General features: G+C 41.1%; 1 protein-coding gene across 1 annotated transcript; it reads right to left on the bottom strand.

Annotated features, from left to right (window-relative positions):
- Positions 1-14372, bottom strand: lctla (lactase-like a). The gene is made up of 15 exons (XM_031757730.2): positions 14024-14372; positions 13716-13848; positions 10815-10975; positions 10085-10172; positions 8782-8891; positions 8566-8694; positions 8366-8461; positions 7294-7348; positions 5548-5709; positions 2522-2796; positions 2113-2239; positions 1802-2001; positions 1654-1717; positions 1458-1531; positions 1-130 (listed from the first exon to the last, which is right to left on the bottom strand). The coding sequence occupies exons 2-14, from the start codon at positions 13846-13848 to the stop codon at positions 1458-1460; spliced, it is 1674 nt and encodes a 557-aa protein (XP_031613590.2). The 5' UTR covers positions 14024-14372; the 3' UTR covers positions 1-130.
- Positions 14373-15973: the final 1601 nt, after the last annotated feature.

The following is a 15973-nucleotide window of genomic DNA, read 5'->3' as shown; positions in this document are numbered from 1 at the left end:
ACTGTGTGTACTTTTCAGCGGCGTCGACGCAGCAGGAACATGAAGAAAACCGCACTGATGAGGATGCAGAGTGTACACACAGTGGGAACCACGATCTCTGTTACCATCTCCATGTGGCCTATCAATGGATCTGCAACACGTACATGGAACCGAGAGTTAGTGTATCGCCATTTATTCAGCTCCAAATCACAACAACAGTCACCTCAAGGCGCTTCATATTGTAAGGTAGACCCTACAATAATACATAATACATTTAGAGCCCCAGCTTACTTATTTAAATTTTATCGTGTGCTATAAAAAATAAAAAATCAAATTTCCTTAGTGCAAAAGCACAACACTCTTTTAAGAAGATAATAAGATGGGATGCTATGGTGGTGAGGATCAGAAAAACCCTTTATATACTTCAGCATGAAACATATTATACCAGTTTTACAAAGAAAATGATAAAACACTAACAAATACCTAGAGTTACAAATAAAACTAAATATAAATGTAGAAATACATGTTGAGTATGTTTATGGTGTGAAGCTCTGACTGTATTCCTTTTGTCTATTTCTAATATGGGTTCATTCCTGCTGTAAGATGATTCTATTCGGCAACTTTTGCTTAATTTGTGTGACACGTTCTATTGTGGGGTTCACCACCATCTACACTCTAAAAATACCTACGAGGATATTTAGCATTGTTGTAACATTATGTTGTGCATGAGCGTGGTGGCTGACTAATCTGAACAAAAAACATACAAGGCAAAATGAAATACAAATAAAACAAATATTAATTGTAACATATGAAGTGTTATATAATGTTAGGAATGATTTATTTAATTAAGTCAAATGTGCGAGCAGGGCTTAAATTGAGCTGGAGGGATGTGGAACAGCATTCTGGCACCTTTAATTAATTTCGATCTAATAAACAGATTACTTCATTGTTTGTGTCCTGCTGGTATGGCAATATTTGCTGAGTAATAAAAAAAATCCTGATATCCTGTGGTAGGCTAACAACCTCAACACGCCTTTTTTCCCTTCTCATCCCTGTGATTTGTTTATGGTGCATGTAAGTAAAGCTGGCTGCAGTACAGCAGAAGAGGAGTGAGCATAAAGGGACAGAAGCTTTTTCAAGTAGCTCAAAATCCCAAACACACAACCAAACGCACAGTTTCTGAGCAGTTTGTTCCAAAATGTGTCTGCTCTCTAAAGGTGCAATTGCTGTGTTTCCCAGTGAGAGAAAAAGATGTTATTATGTAACAGTACTGGAGATGGAGAAAGAAAGACAGGATTGAGAAATTATTTTCAAAGTTAGAGACCGCTTACCACATGAAATGTAAATTTAAAGCTTACATATAACACCCTCGCATATTCTAGAGCTCCTATCTGTACCTGATGTGTTGCTGAAATGTGTTGGGACTCAGTAAAAGCTGGGAGAATCATATTAATCTCACACAGCATCAAAGTATGTACCTAAACTTCATCATGGATTGACCAAGCTTGTTCCATTCCTGCAAGTTCCTGATTTTCCTTTGACTTTCTTCTAGCTGGAGGGGCAAAACAAAGAAAAACCCTGTTAGATAAGAGAAAAACAAGCTTCAGACTGAATTTTCCTTTGTTTGGCCCCACCAAGCTTTTTACAGCCCACGCACTACTTCATCATACTAACCTGCAGCCAGCAGCTGGTTACTGGAGGAGCAAGTCTCTACAGCTTTCCGCTTCCAACTTTCAACCTGTAAAGCCCAAACAAGCCCTTTTTTAATCATAGTGTCTTCACCTCCATGGGGGACTTTTAGCGTGAAGTGTGTAGCATTTACCTCTCTCTGATTGGGAAAGCCATTTGAGCTGATAATGCGTTTGTAGTAGTGGACAGAAGCTTTTGGGTAGCGTGGCTTATTTTTGTTCCTGAAGTCGACGTAGTAGAGCCCAAACCTCTCAGAGAATCCTTCATCCCACTCAAAGCTGTCGAGGAGAGACCAGGCTGTGTACCCCTTCACATTGACCCCATCTTTTATCGCTAAAAGTCGAATCGTGGACACTCGTTTAATTCACATCATATCTAATGTACATAGGTTTGATATTTGATAGACAGTTGTCTTTGAGACAGTAAAGTCTTCCTGAGTTTCACCTTTGAGCATTTCATTGATGTAGTCTTTGAAGTACTTCATCCTCCAGTCGTCACAAAGGTCGGTGCACAGCATTTTCTCTGACACGCCATTTTCTGTCACATAGATCATGGGGTTTCCATACTGAGTCTGTTAGTGAGATGCCATATCACATGTTTTTGTTATTATATTTGCTGAAAAACTATATTTCAAATGAATACAGTATCACCCAGGTTCACAACAGAAAGACATCAACAATTTATAAAATGCTGATACATGAACTTGTCATGAGTGATCAGTTCATCCAGTCTTTACTGTGAAATTGTCCATGATGCAGTGGTTTCACACAAAGCCCCAGTTTTCCCCAAATACAACGAGAATGTAAATTTGAATAGCTCAGTAATCAGGATGGTTTTGAGACGTGCTGTGTACCTTAACAAAGTTCAACAAGCGTCGGAAGCCCCAGGGAACTGAGTAGAGCCATTCAGAACCAGGATCAGGCCATTGTGGGTCAACCAGTTCAGCAAGGTCACGATCAGAGAAATAGTTGTCTCCAGCTCCTGATGGGTAATTCTTCAGGGTGACATAGCGAGTTGTGAAATGTCCAAGACCCAAGAAGTCACAGGTGCCCTTGATGTAACTTTTCTCCTGGGGAGAGAAGACGGGCAGCCGCGAAGCTCCCAGACCCTGCTGGCCGCTCTTCCTGCCTGAAGAAGTTTAGTACACTTTGAAACTAAGTGAAGCTATATGCAGGGGTGCACATAAGTGGTCCGCAGGTGCGCCTTCGCTATCAAAATAAAAGACGCGCACCAGATAAGAAGTTGCAGCGTGCGTTTGCGTGCATATAAAAGGCACTGTTTTTGTCCGCTAGAGTGGGATTTTCACGGCATATTCTGCACCACATCTCTGTGCGTTCATCATTTGTTTGAAGCCAGCTCACCTCCTGCAACCACTTTTCCGAGAATACGCGCTTCTTTTGCGGTTCGGACTCCTTCTGACATTTCTTTGGAGGTGGAGGAACACCAAAGTAATTGCTTAAAGGAGCTTGCTTCTTCGACATCTTTAAGAGCTCTAAACAAATGTCTGACCTCCTCCAGAAAATCTTATGTATGCAAACGCGCGTTGCAACTTCTTATCTGGTGAGCGTCTTTTATTTTGACAGCAAATGTGCACCTGCGGACGACTTATGTGCACCCCTGGCTATATGCAAGGCATCAACCACAGCAGGGGTGGGGGAACATAAGGAGCATGAGGAGACAAGGAATATCAGACTGAAGTCACGCTAAAATTACAATGCACTAAATACTGAGTATGCTACTTCCTCTTATGCAAACAAAGAGTCATTAGAAGTGTTACACAGTGGATCTTGATTGATTCAGTATTCTTTTCAAACTAACATGTATACAGCTACTATAGATGATGACACTGGAATATAGGAATTAATCCACCAGTGGAGGTAATAGTGCATTCACTCAGGTTAAAAGCATTCGTAGTGACTTATTCTTGGCTGGTCACACAGAAAGTGAGGTGCATAGTTGTGTGACAAGTGTGTACAAAAAAACAAGATCATTTCACAATAGGTTAGCACTTACTGCAACGCATGGCTGTTTTCTTCCAGGCCACAACATAGTTGCTATCAACTGAAAATCAGACTCTTAATTGCTGTTGTGACAAAATCTTACGGTGGCCCTGAGAGGCCAAACGGACTGCAACTTCAGAAAACACCTGCAAAAAGAAAAACGCTGCAAAAAGAAAAATGCTGCAAAAGCACACAAAACACAACGGAAATAGGAAAAAACACAATGGAAATGTTTCTGGGGAGACAATAACCCGACGGACCAGTTGCACGAACCAAAACATGCTAACAAGTGCACTGGGACTGGGAGACACTTCAAAGAAGTGGAGGAGAGGTAAATGTGTTGTAATAATATGATTCTAATAATACTACAGATATCTGGAATATACATACATGTTTTGGTTCGTGCAACTGGCCCGTCGGGTTATTGTCTCCCAGAAACATTTCCATTGTGTTTTTCCTATTTCCGTTGTGTTTTGTGTGCTTTTGCAGCGCTTTTTCTTTTGCAGCGTTTTTTACTTTTGCAGGTGTTTTCTGTTTGCAGCGTTTTTTGAGTTTTTTCAGCAGGTATTTTCTGTTTGCAGCGTTTTTTCTTTTGCAGCGTTTTCTTTTTGCAGCGTTTTCTTTTGCAGCCTTTCTTTTGCAGCCTTTTTCTGTTTGCAGCGTTTTTCTTTTTGCAGGTGTTTTCGAGCATCGTAAGTAGCTGCAATGTACAGCAGGCAAGTCATTTGCAGGTGTTTTCTTTTGCAGTGTTTTCTGTTTGCAGCGTTTTTTCTTTTGCAGCAGTGTTTTCTTTTTGCAGTGTGTTTTCTGTTTGCAGTGTTTTTTCTGTTTGCAGCGTTTTCTTTTTGCAGGTGTTTTCTTTTGCAGGTGTTTCTGTTTGCAGCGTTTTTCTTTTACTGCAGTGTTTTTTTTTTGCAGGTGTTTTCTGTTTGCAGCATTTTTTCTTTCATAGCGTTTTCTTTTGCAGGTGTTTTCTTTTTTGCAGTGTTTTTTTTTTGCAGCGTTTTCTCATTGCAGCGTGTTTCCTTTTTGCAGGTGTTTTCTTTTTGCAGCGTGTTTGCAGCGTTTTTTTTTTTGCAGGTGTTTTCTTTTTGCAGGTGTTTTCTGTTTGCAGCGTTTTTCTTTTTGCAGGTGTTTTCTTTTTGCAGGTGTTTTCTGTTTGCAGCGTTTTTCTTTTCGCAGGTGTTTTCTTTTTGCAGTGTTTTTCTTTTTGCAGCGTTTTGCAGGTGTTTTCTGTTTGCAGCGTTTTTCTTTTTGCAGGTGTTTCCTTTTTGCAGCTGTTTTCTGTTTGCAGCGTTTTTTTGCAGCGTTTTCTTTTCGCAGGTGTTTTCTTTTTGCAGTGTTTTTCTTTTTGCAGCATTTTGCAGGTGTTTTCTGTTTGCAGCGTTTTTCTTTTTGCAGGTGTTTTCTGAAGTTGCAGTCCGTTTGGCCTCTAAGGGCCACCGTAAAATCTGGCCAAAGACAGACATTTAACACCCCCCGCCCTTGTTTCTGCCAATAGAGGTCTTCCATATACCTCAGTATAGCAACAGCTTCTAGCTCAGCTCTTCTTCTCAGTTTAGCAGTTCAGCAATGAGTGTTGACATATAAACATTTGTAACTAAACACTGACCACTGACTTTGAAAAGGCCAGGATCACAGCAGCTGCTGGATTTGATACTTTGGGAAGTATTACTTCCTATACAGAAATTCATGAAAATAAATGAATGACTTGGTGAGATTTTTCTCTTTGACCAAAGAGAGTGGAAAGGGATGTACGTTAAACTTCCCTTGAAAATTCCTGACACATATACTTATATCCTTTTTCTTTTTTTGGGTGAGGACAGTTTTACATATTGCAAAGGTCTCACATAAATGGTTGCATTTGACCATTACATACCAATGTAATCTTTCATAACTTGTGGGTAGTCTCCATGGAAGAGAGGTGTAGCAAACCAGCCCAAGTAGAACTGAATGTATCTCTCTGCTGCTTCGATATCCCTCTGGTTGGAGATATCCACTGGTTCACCCCAGTCAGCAGTCAGCGAGATCCCAACCAGGCCTGCACACATGCAAGAGCTTTGTTGGTAGAAATAATACATATGCATATATTATATACACATAAATACAAACACACACACATATAGCGTATGTGTCCACTACGCTGGATAAAGAGAAAAATCTCACTACGCCTTTGGAGCAGAAGATCGCAAGTTCGATTCCTGCCTGGGGCGTCTGTATCCAGTAAGGGTCCTAAGGCTAGACGCCCTATGCTAAGCGAGCCTACCGCAGACATGAGCGAGACAGATAAATATGAAGGCATGCCGGCTCGGACGTCGCCCGGATCAACAAGGTCCGCGTCAGGTGTTGAGGAACCAGGGCACCCTGATGACAAGTGGGCTACTGGAACAAGAAGGCATCGGTGGGCAAGAGACGAAAACAGGGCGTTGTTGGAATGCTACTACGCAAGTAACCCTGGCGGAAGGGGTTACATGAATAGGTACCCTGCTGGGGTAATAGGCTGGCCAAAGGAGGAGATAGAAGCCACTGACATAAAGACAAGAAAGCTCCTTACCATGCATGGAGGGTTTCACCCCAAGTCCAACACCCTGAGGCTGTACGCTAAGCGGAAGGAAGGGGGCCGGGGACTGGTGAGTGTCAGCACCACAGTCCAGGATGAGACAAGAAACATCCACGAATACATCACGAAGATGGCCCCAACTGACAGCGTGCTCAGTGAATACCTCAGGCAGCAGAAACCCAAGAAAGAGGAGGAAGGCGAGGAACCATCATGGAAGGACAGGCCCCTGCACGGTATGTACCACCGGCAGATAGAGGAGGTGGCTGATATCCAGAAATCCTACCAGTGGCTGGACAAAGCTGGACTGAAAGACAGCACAGAGGCACTAATCATGGCAGCACAAGAACAAGCTCTGAGTACAAGATCCATAGAGGCTGGGGTCTATCACACCAGGCAAGACCCCAGGTACAGGCTGTGTAAAGATGCCCCAGAGACAATCCAGCACATAACAGCAGGGTGCAAGATGCTAGCAGGCAAGGCATACATGGAGCGCCATAACCAAGTGGCCGGCATAGTGTACAGGAACATCTGTGCCGAGTATAACCTGGAAGTCCCGAGGTCAAAATGGGAGATGCCCCCAAGGGTGGTGGAGAATGACCGAGCTAAGATCCTGTGGGACTTCCAGATGCAGACGGACAAAATGGTGGTGGCTAACCAACCAGACATAGTGGTGGTAGACAAACAGAAGAAGACGGCCGTAGTGATCGATGTAGCGGTTCCGAATGACAGCAACATCAGAAAGAAGGAACACGAGAAGCTGGAGAAATACCAAGGGCTCGAGAGGATGTGGAGGGTGAAGGTAACGGTGGTCCCAGTGGTAATCGGAGCACTAGGTGCGGTGACTCCCAAGCTAGGCGAGTGGCTCCAGCAGATCCCGGGAACAACATCGGAGATCTCTGTCCAGAAGAGCGCAGTCCTGGGAACAGCTAAGATACTGCGCAGGACCCTCAAGCTCCCAGGCCTCTGGTAGAGGACCCGAGCTTGAAGGATAAACCGCCCGCAGGGGCGTGCTGGGTGTTTTTTTTTTGTTTTTTTTTATATATGAATGAAAGTTTTCCCTCTCACCTTTTTGTTTGCTTCTCCACTGCATGTCATACGTGTGCCATACTTTAGCATGTGCCTGTTGCAAAGATAGAGATGCAGGTTTAGCCTTATGTCTGTTCACCATTATTTTTTTAATCAAAAGTCCCAATGAGATACAGTATCTTTTCTGGGAGTTATACCTGCTTAGGATAACCAACAAAATAAGATGTAAGGTTTCAGGAAGAATAATGTACAAACTGCTACATAAGCAACACAATATATTTAACCAATTTTAATGTAATATTTAACAAAACACAATAAACAAAAAAATATGCAGGAATCATATGGTAAAGAAAAATGTGTAAGATAATAACATAATAGTAAAGACCATTTTTGTAAACACTGATTAGGGGTAAATAATTATTTGCTGCTCTGCTGAATTTGAAGTTTGATCAGTTACAGATTCAGTAAAATATGTAAGTGAGCAAACTTATAAATGAGCTTTCGACAGTTTGGTTTTAATGATGGAGACAGAATATCAACCAAAACATGAAATCTTTGTTGGCAAGTACAGCGATAACACGTTTTTGTAGCTGATCACCAGGTTTGCACACATGTTGGGAGGGATTTGACTTTCAGGTTTCTCTGCTGCCATTTGGCTTCAGCTCCCACCACTGATTTTCTACAAGACTGGGGTCAGGAGACTGGCTCGGCCACTAAATGACATTAATGTGCTTCCTGATGCCAAAGAACTTAATTTTGGTTTCATCTGACCACTGCACTTTGCCTTCTCTTGTTAAAATTGATGGAATTACAATCTTGAAAGCAACTGATTAGGAGCAGCTTCGTTTTTCAAGTTTGCAATGATCCTAAAAACACACTGTTGCTGCAATAAAAGTATACCTGGATAGAAAAACACACAATGGAACCCTATCGCCAAGGACCTCCACATTATTCAGGCAGTGTGGGATCATTGTAACATTTAGTGTTCACATTAGAAGAAGTACTCAAACTATGTTGACACAATGTTAACTCCCGATCATAGTAATAAAACTAATCATTTGAAATGACAGTAATTGATCCAAATAACTGGGCAGGAGTCATTCAGTCCTACCTTGATGATATGGTGGGCGGCTTTGTAAGCTCCTGTTCCCTTCAGTTTCAGTCCAGGTGCATGTTCACCTGTTTCATATCCCTCCACAGCAATGGACTTAATAACGAGACACTGACAGTCACTCTCTGACACAGCATAATGTATCACATTACAACTGTAAACAGACTGTGAAGGAACCATTTTTCTTTAACCTGACATACCCAAGGATTGTTGAAAGTAATCCAGTACTTGACTCTGTTTCCAAATCTTTCAAAGCATAAGTTAGCAAAGTCGTTAAAGTAATTGACCATGCTGATATTGTGCCAACCGCCATATTTCTCATGTAACACCTGTGGAGAGTAACATAGATTTTACTGTTGTATCCACAATATAGCTTTGGATAAGAAACTATATTAAGCAATAATATTAGTGCTTACCTGTGGTAAATCCCAGTGGTATAGAGTGACTATGGGTGTGATCTTATTATCCAGTAGCATGTTAATCAAGTCACTGTAATATTTAATTCCTTTCTCATTGATTTTTTCGCCTGTAAGAATTGAAAGTGACTTTAGATGGAACAAGTGCTGGGAAACTATACATTACATCTAATGCAATTGTTGGTTGTGGAAATCCACACCATGAGGCTCACACATACAGTGTGAGCACAGTTTTTGTGCGTCCATGAAAAACTTGCCAAACAGCTCGTTCTGCTACTGACTCTTGTTTGGTGTCATTTATTGGCTTAGATTATTGACGTCTGAAGAAACAAGTTCATACTGGCAATTTAACAGTTTATTCATTTAACAGACAGGGGCCTGGGTAGCATGAAGAACCATACACAGCTACAATACCCAGGCACCTCGTCGTCAGGCTGGACACCAGCTTGGTCACGGACTGGAGGAGGATGGACTGTGGAGATGTGGGATTGCCACTGGGTGCCAGATCTCATCTCGATATCATTCTGCATTGATATTGTCTCCAGTGATGATAAGCCTTGTTTATTCAGTGAGGGAGATGCCGCCCAAAACCATCACACTTACACCACCGAACGCTGTTACCTTATCAGTGCAACAATCAATCCACACTTTGACCCCACAATCCAACTGCTGCAGCAGAATCTGGACTCTTCGGTGAACATATCGTTCCTCCACATGTTGAAGTTCCAGTGCACATGCTGCAGACACCAGCAAAACTGGGCCTGATGGTGAAAGGCAGTCATGGTAGGCTTCCTGGAAGGCCTATTAGACCAGAGCTCTGCACATTGTTTATGGCTCCTAAATGCTGGTGTCGTCTTTTTGGGATGTCCACTTCACAACCTCTGACATCCTCTGTTATATGAAACTATAATACTGCTGACACTTGGTTTTGTGGAACACATTCTTTAAGTTGCCCAGTGGCATGGTCCCTATCCGGGTGAGTCAAACATGACATGCTTGGAGTGGAGACCGTGCACACTTCTAGATTATCATAAGCTCACAGAATCCATAGCAGAATAAGCTGTTTATACTGGCAAGTTTATCATGGATGCAACCGCCATACTCAGCTCTATTGCTCAACCCACAAATGCATTTTCTTTACACGTGTGGCACAATTTAAGAGGAAATACATAGATTTTCAAAGGGAATAACAACGTATTGTTCAGAAGTATTGTTACAACTAAGAAAATACAAATACAAATGTCCTTATTTTTTGTGCAAATTTCATATATATAAATTTTAAAATGGTCAGATTTCTGCTTACTTTTCAGTCCAGTGGGTAAAATCCTTGGCCAGGAAATGGAGAAACGATAATGATTCAGCTTCATGTCCTTCATCAAGGCAATATCGTCCTTAAAGACAGACAGCAGGAAATATTTCTTTAAATAAATCACAAACGATGATGTCTTTAGATGTGAGTTTTTGTCTGATAACATATGAAACAGGTCTGACTACTTTATATTATCTTCAGATAAAGCTGTAATCAGATTGAATGTTTCCTAAAATTCCTAAAACTTATTTTCCATTCTAACTATAACAGTTCTGGATGTTGGTTAGGGTGTAGGAATCATAAGTCATGTGGCCTATGTAGGAGTCTGTGGTTTGATTTCAATGTAAGACCACTCTTTTATTTTATTTACTTACTTTCATGTTGATTTTTTATTTTTACATTAACTTTTAAATTGATCTTTTACTTAATGTTTACTTTTACTCTTACTCACTGTCAGGAGTTTGACACCTTTTCAAAATGTTAACTTTAGTGTAAAAGCTATTCCTTCACATTCTGACTTACAAATAAGCATTAGTAGGAAAGCAAGAAAACGGAAAATATATTTTTATATTACAATTATATTTGTAATATGCATCCATATGAAATGTAGGCTGTGATAATGAAATGGTTAGAGGAAGAGTTCACGTCATTTAGATTAGTTAAACAATAAAATATTGTGTGTAACAGTTTGGCACTGAAGAAAATTCCATTTTTTCCATGTCACCTTGAATTTGTAGTATCCCTCACATGAAGAGTCTGCTGTGTCATTCAAGAATATTTTCCCCTTTTTATGGGAAAATGCATCCCAGATGCTTATTCCCTTTCCATCGACATTCCAGGCTCCTTCAGTCTGGTAAGCAGAGCTGCCAGCTCCCCAGGAGAAACCTGCAGAGGAACAAAAAACAATCAACAAATTGTTTACAATCTAATTTTATTTTTATTTTGTATTCACTCCCGAGCCTATAATCATGATCACATTATGGTTTTCCAGGTTAAGGTAGAATTTTATATTTATGTTTAATTATTTGATCAACTTTTAAACCAACACAAGCACTTTAAGAACGTGATATGAACAAACGCTGCAGAACAGCAGCTGGAGACATAGGTTTCCTATACAGTGTTGCATAATATGGAATTAAAAGTCATGGCTTCATAAGTATTGGAAAAGCAAAAGAGAAAAATGTCATAATATATTTATTTTCTGAAAATTCTTGGTCAGACATTAAGCATTTGTATGTTTTTCACTGGCTTTTGAGCCTTTTGAGCAGACACTCAGCAACAAAACATTTATGTATGCCAGGAAGCAAGTAGTGCATGTTCAAAAAATTACAATATCATGGAAAATATCAGGTTTTTAATAATATGATTTAAAAAAGGGAAACTTTCCTTATTCTGTCTTCACCACACATCAATTAAAATAGTTGAAGGCTTTGTTCCTTTAGTTATGAGAGTTTCCTATTTGAGTAAATCACTATTCAAACTGTAATACTGTATATATTTCAGTCTAGTTCAGTATATTCAACCATGAGGATGACTGCTGACTTAATATCATCAACATGATTATCATCAACACCCCACACTAGATCAGTTAGATCAGTTGGAGGTGTTGTTGGCCGACAGGTTGCAGGTGGAATATGTGAGGCTGTGGACCAAAGGTAAAGGAAGAGGAGGCCAGGTGGACGTTGTATTAGGAGGCAGTGAGAGAGAATTAAAGGCAGAAGTGTGGAAGAGTAGGGACTCTGGGGATTATGACTGGTTCAGGGATATGTATGATGGAGAGAAGGAAGGTTGATATTATAATGTAGGCAGGAAACAAGGTAGAAGAGAAGCAGGGCCAGGAGCACTGGAGCTGTTCTATCATGGTGTAGATAATAAGAGAAATACAGCAGGGGTAATCTTGAAGGAAGAGTATGTGAATAGTGTTGTGGGGTAAAGAGAATATCAGCTGGGATCAAGAGTTTGAAGTTGGAAATTAAAACAGTGATGTTGAACCTGGTGAGTACATGTGTCCCACAAACAAGGAATTCGGGAGTAAGTTGTGTGAAGTGGGAGAGAGAGTCTCCAGGGGGAGATTGGAACAGATATCAGTGGAAAAGGAAGCAGAGGTGATGAGGTGAGAGAGAAAAACACACAATGAGAGAAATGCAGAAGGACACATGGTAGCAGATTTTGCATAAAGGATGGAACTGGCTGTTGTAGACACATATTTGAGAAGAGAGAGGAACACTGAGTGACATACTAGAGTGGAGGATGGTGCACACAGGTGAGCTACGTCTGAGTGATAGCAGAATGTAGCTACACAGCATTGGATGGGTTCTGTAGGATGACTTTGGACTTCAAGAAGAAGAAGCAAGAGAAGGTAGAAGCAGCTTTTAAATGGTGGAAGATGAAGAATGTTGCATGGTTCAAGGAAGAGTTGGGATGAGGCTTCATGCTGAGAAATAGCTCTACAGGTGCAATGTTTGCTTTGAGATTCCTAATAAAGAAGTATAGAGATGATCAGAAGGAGTTTCACTCTGTCTTTGTCTATAGAGAAAATATATATTAAAGGTTGCACGATGGGCTTGGGATCAGAGATAAGCCAGTTGGTCGCAGTGGTGAAGACAGGTTGACAGATGCGACCAGGCAGGAGTCTCTATGCGCTCTGATGTTTGCAGATAACATTGTGGTCTGTAGTAGAGCAGGGAGGAGATGGAAGAGAGAGGCATGCTCTGGACAGAACAGGAATGAAAGTCCGTAGCAGTAAGACAGAGTACAGGTGTGTGAGTGAGAGAGAGGCAAGCTGAAAGGTTAAAATGCAAGGAGCAGAGGTAGTGAAGGTAGAGGAGTTCAAACACCTGGGGTCAACCATCCAAAGCAATGGGCGGTGCATAAGACAGGTGAAGAAGAGAGTTCAGACAGGGTGGAGTGGGTGTAGATGAGTAGCAGGTGGGATTTGTGACAAAAAGCAAGAGTGAAAGAAAAATTTACAATGAAAGATGGAATACAAAGTTCAGAGATGATAATACTAGCAAAACGACAGGAAGCCAAGTTGGGGGTGGTATAGTTGAAACTATTAAGATTTTCATCAGGAGTGACCAGAATGGACGGGATTAGAAAGAAGAGGAATGGTGAATATAGAAAACAAAGAATGCTGAATATGAGCTGCTAGTCATGAGGAAAAGAGAAACACCTTAGATGTATTATAGCTGTATTGATGGAGGATGCTGGGGATAGGGTGAGATGGAGGAAGACGGTCCGCTGTGGGAACGTCTGAAGGGTGAAGTCAGAAGAAGAACAAGTAGTAGTGGATGAATCTTATGCTTGATTAATTTGTGAATTCTCAGATAAGTCCAGTTGCTGATGACTAAGATATTTGTATTTTCTTGGTTTTGTGACATTTTCTTAATAAATTGGTTACATAATAAAGATTTAACTCTTAGCACTGAAAAACAAATATGAGTGTGAAAAAGCGCGGGATTTGGGATTTGCATGTAGGAACTAGGAATACTCGATTCGAACAACAAAAATGAGTTTAGCTGAATATACCAGAGAGATATTTTATATATACAGACACTATATTGCTCTACTGTGGAACTGTAAGTCCAGCATGTGGTCTGCTTTCTCTGTGATCCTGGTTTCCTACCAGTTGGGAAGGTGCCATAGTAGAAGGACGTTCTCTCGTTCTTTGTCCAGTCAAAGTCCTCCGTGGCTGACACACATAGCACCAGGGCAAGCACATGGTGTGGTCTCAGGAATCCCCGCTGTGGCATTGTCATCTTTGGCAAGGAGAGCACTGTCTTTAGTTACAATTGACTAGACCTCATAGGGTTAATGGCAGTAATGTGTGGGATGGCAGCTGCTGCAAGGCTTCAGTCTGCTCTGAACTATACAGGATGGAATATCACAGAACATGCATAAATGTTTAAATAAAACAAAGACTCAGAAACTTACACTCAGGTGTCAGGTGTCCACAGGTTTTGAGTAAAATCATCCTAATTCAACCCCAAACCTCAGGATCATTTAAATATCCACTGAAAAAAGTTAAATATCCACCGAAACACCCAGTCATTGTCAGAAGCGCCTAGTTTCATTTCAGCCAGCTGTAAGACACACTGACACAAAATGCTATCAGAGACAGAAAATAAGCCAACTTGTCCAACACGGTTAGGATGAGTGACATTTCAAGCTGCTAAATCTCTTCAAGGATGTGAAAGGTTTTAAAAAGTAAGAGTGGCTAAGAAATATGAAATTGCCCCCAATTCCTGTGCTGTTTCTTTCCCTATACTTTTCGCTTTGCTCAGCCTCTGTCGCCCCAGCCACCTCACTCAGAACCACATATAGATGTCTGACCTGCTGCATTTGTCTCCGTTGGAAACTGCTCCAAAATGCAAGAAAAGTCTCCAAGCTTCTCCACCTGATCAGTGTTCGCCAGCGTTACTAGCTGGTTCGCTGCCAATGGTAACAAAAACAAAACCGAGTCGAGTATCCAGGACATTTTCTGCTATTCATCAGCACATGTACAGCAACCCCCACCCCACCAGACGCACACTGAATACCTCTCCATTTGAAAGCAGTGAAGTGTGAGCATAAAGCATTTGCTGGGGCCAACAGATCTTTTTGAAAAGGAGGGATTTTGACACTGTAAGCAAAGTTAATGGCAGAGAACATAATTTGTTTGCAAAACACATCAGAAGATATTTAAAAAGTTATCTGCTGGATGTGATTACTGGTTAAACCTCTATTTGGCAGCAGTAATCTTTATTGGCTTAGCTTGGCTCTGGCTTAGCTGAGTACAATATTCAGGTCGGGAGGAATTTCAGTACAATCTTCCTGACAGATCTGCTGCAGCTCGGCCACATGTTTTTTTCTTGATGCATCGCCTAGCTTCATCTGATGGTCGGCCAACTTGGCGTTATTGTTTTAGCTTCATACGACCACTAGCCCATTACAGCTACGTAAGGGTAGGGTCTGTGGTCGTACCGCCTATATTAGTGTCTCAATGTTTAATTATTATGATCATTATTACCACTGAAGTCAAACATTAATTAATTTAGAAAATACAGGAACTAATCAGTCAATATTTTCATATGATAAACTTCTATTAGGTAAAACAGTTTGCTAGAGCACATGAGTGATGGTTCTTGGGTTTCTTTAGAAAAAAAAAAAGAAGGTAAAGGTTAGGTACTGGGTTCTACTGGGATAGACCTTTCCATGACCTTCTGTGACTGAAGAACATTACCAAAATCCACCACTTGATTCAGATCCACTCTGGAATGATTAAGTTCTTAATTTTCCCATGATTCCCACTCTAGCAAGATTCAGGAATACAAAGTCTGGTCATTTTTTTCTGGTATTCTGAAACCAGAAGGTGAAACAATCAGAACAATACGATGTTGTCATTACAGTCGGGTTCGCAGAGGTGATACACATATAGTAGAAACTCACCAGCCTCAGGGTCATGACCTCTTCAGTAAATACAGTGTGGTGGAGCGGGGCCCTGTACTAAGCATGAATACAGCCATTATCATAAGATGCTTTGTTTACAGAGCTTTGTTGCAGAGAAATGCTGAAATGTTCAAAACTAAAACTGTTGGCACTGCACTCTCACTTTATGTTTGGGTGATGAAGCTGTGCTCTCTGCTTGTTGTGTTTGCGTATCTTCACTCATCTGTTTCACTTGCTCGCTCTATGTGTATTTGTATATTGTTGTTGTTTTTTTTGTGCACTGCATGTGGTTGCAGTGTTTGCGGCTGTGGAAAAGGGAGACAACATGGGTTTAGCATATCAATGGCACAAGGGCCCCAACGACTGTTACAGAAATGTTTTGAGATTTCTAGCACTTGTCCGCTCACCTCACCTGGCCATATTTAAGGGGCTTTATTGTAGCCTCGCAGAGCTGAC

This window comes from Oreochromis aureus, linkage group 1 (genome assembly GCF_013358895.1).
Source record: "Oreochromis aureus strain Israel breed Guangdong linkage group 1, ZZ_aureus, whole genome shotgun sequence".
Taxonomy (NCBI): domain Eukaryota; kingdom Metazoa; phylum Chordata; class Actinopteri; order Cichliformes; family Cichlidae; genus Oreochromis; species Oreochromis aureus.
This window is presented reverse-complemented; position numbering and strand designations above follow the sequence as displayed.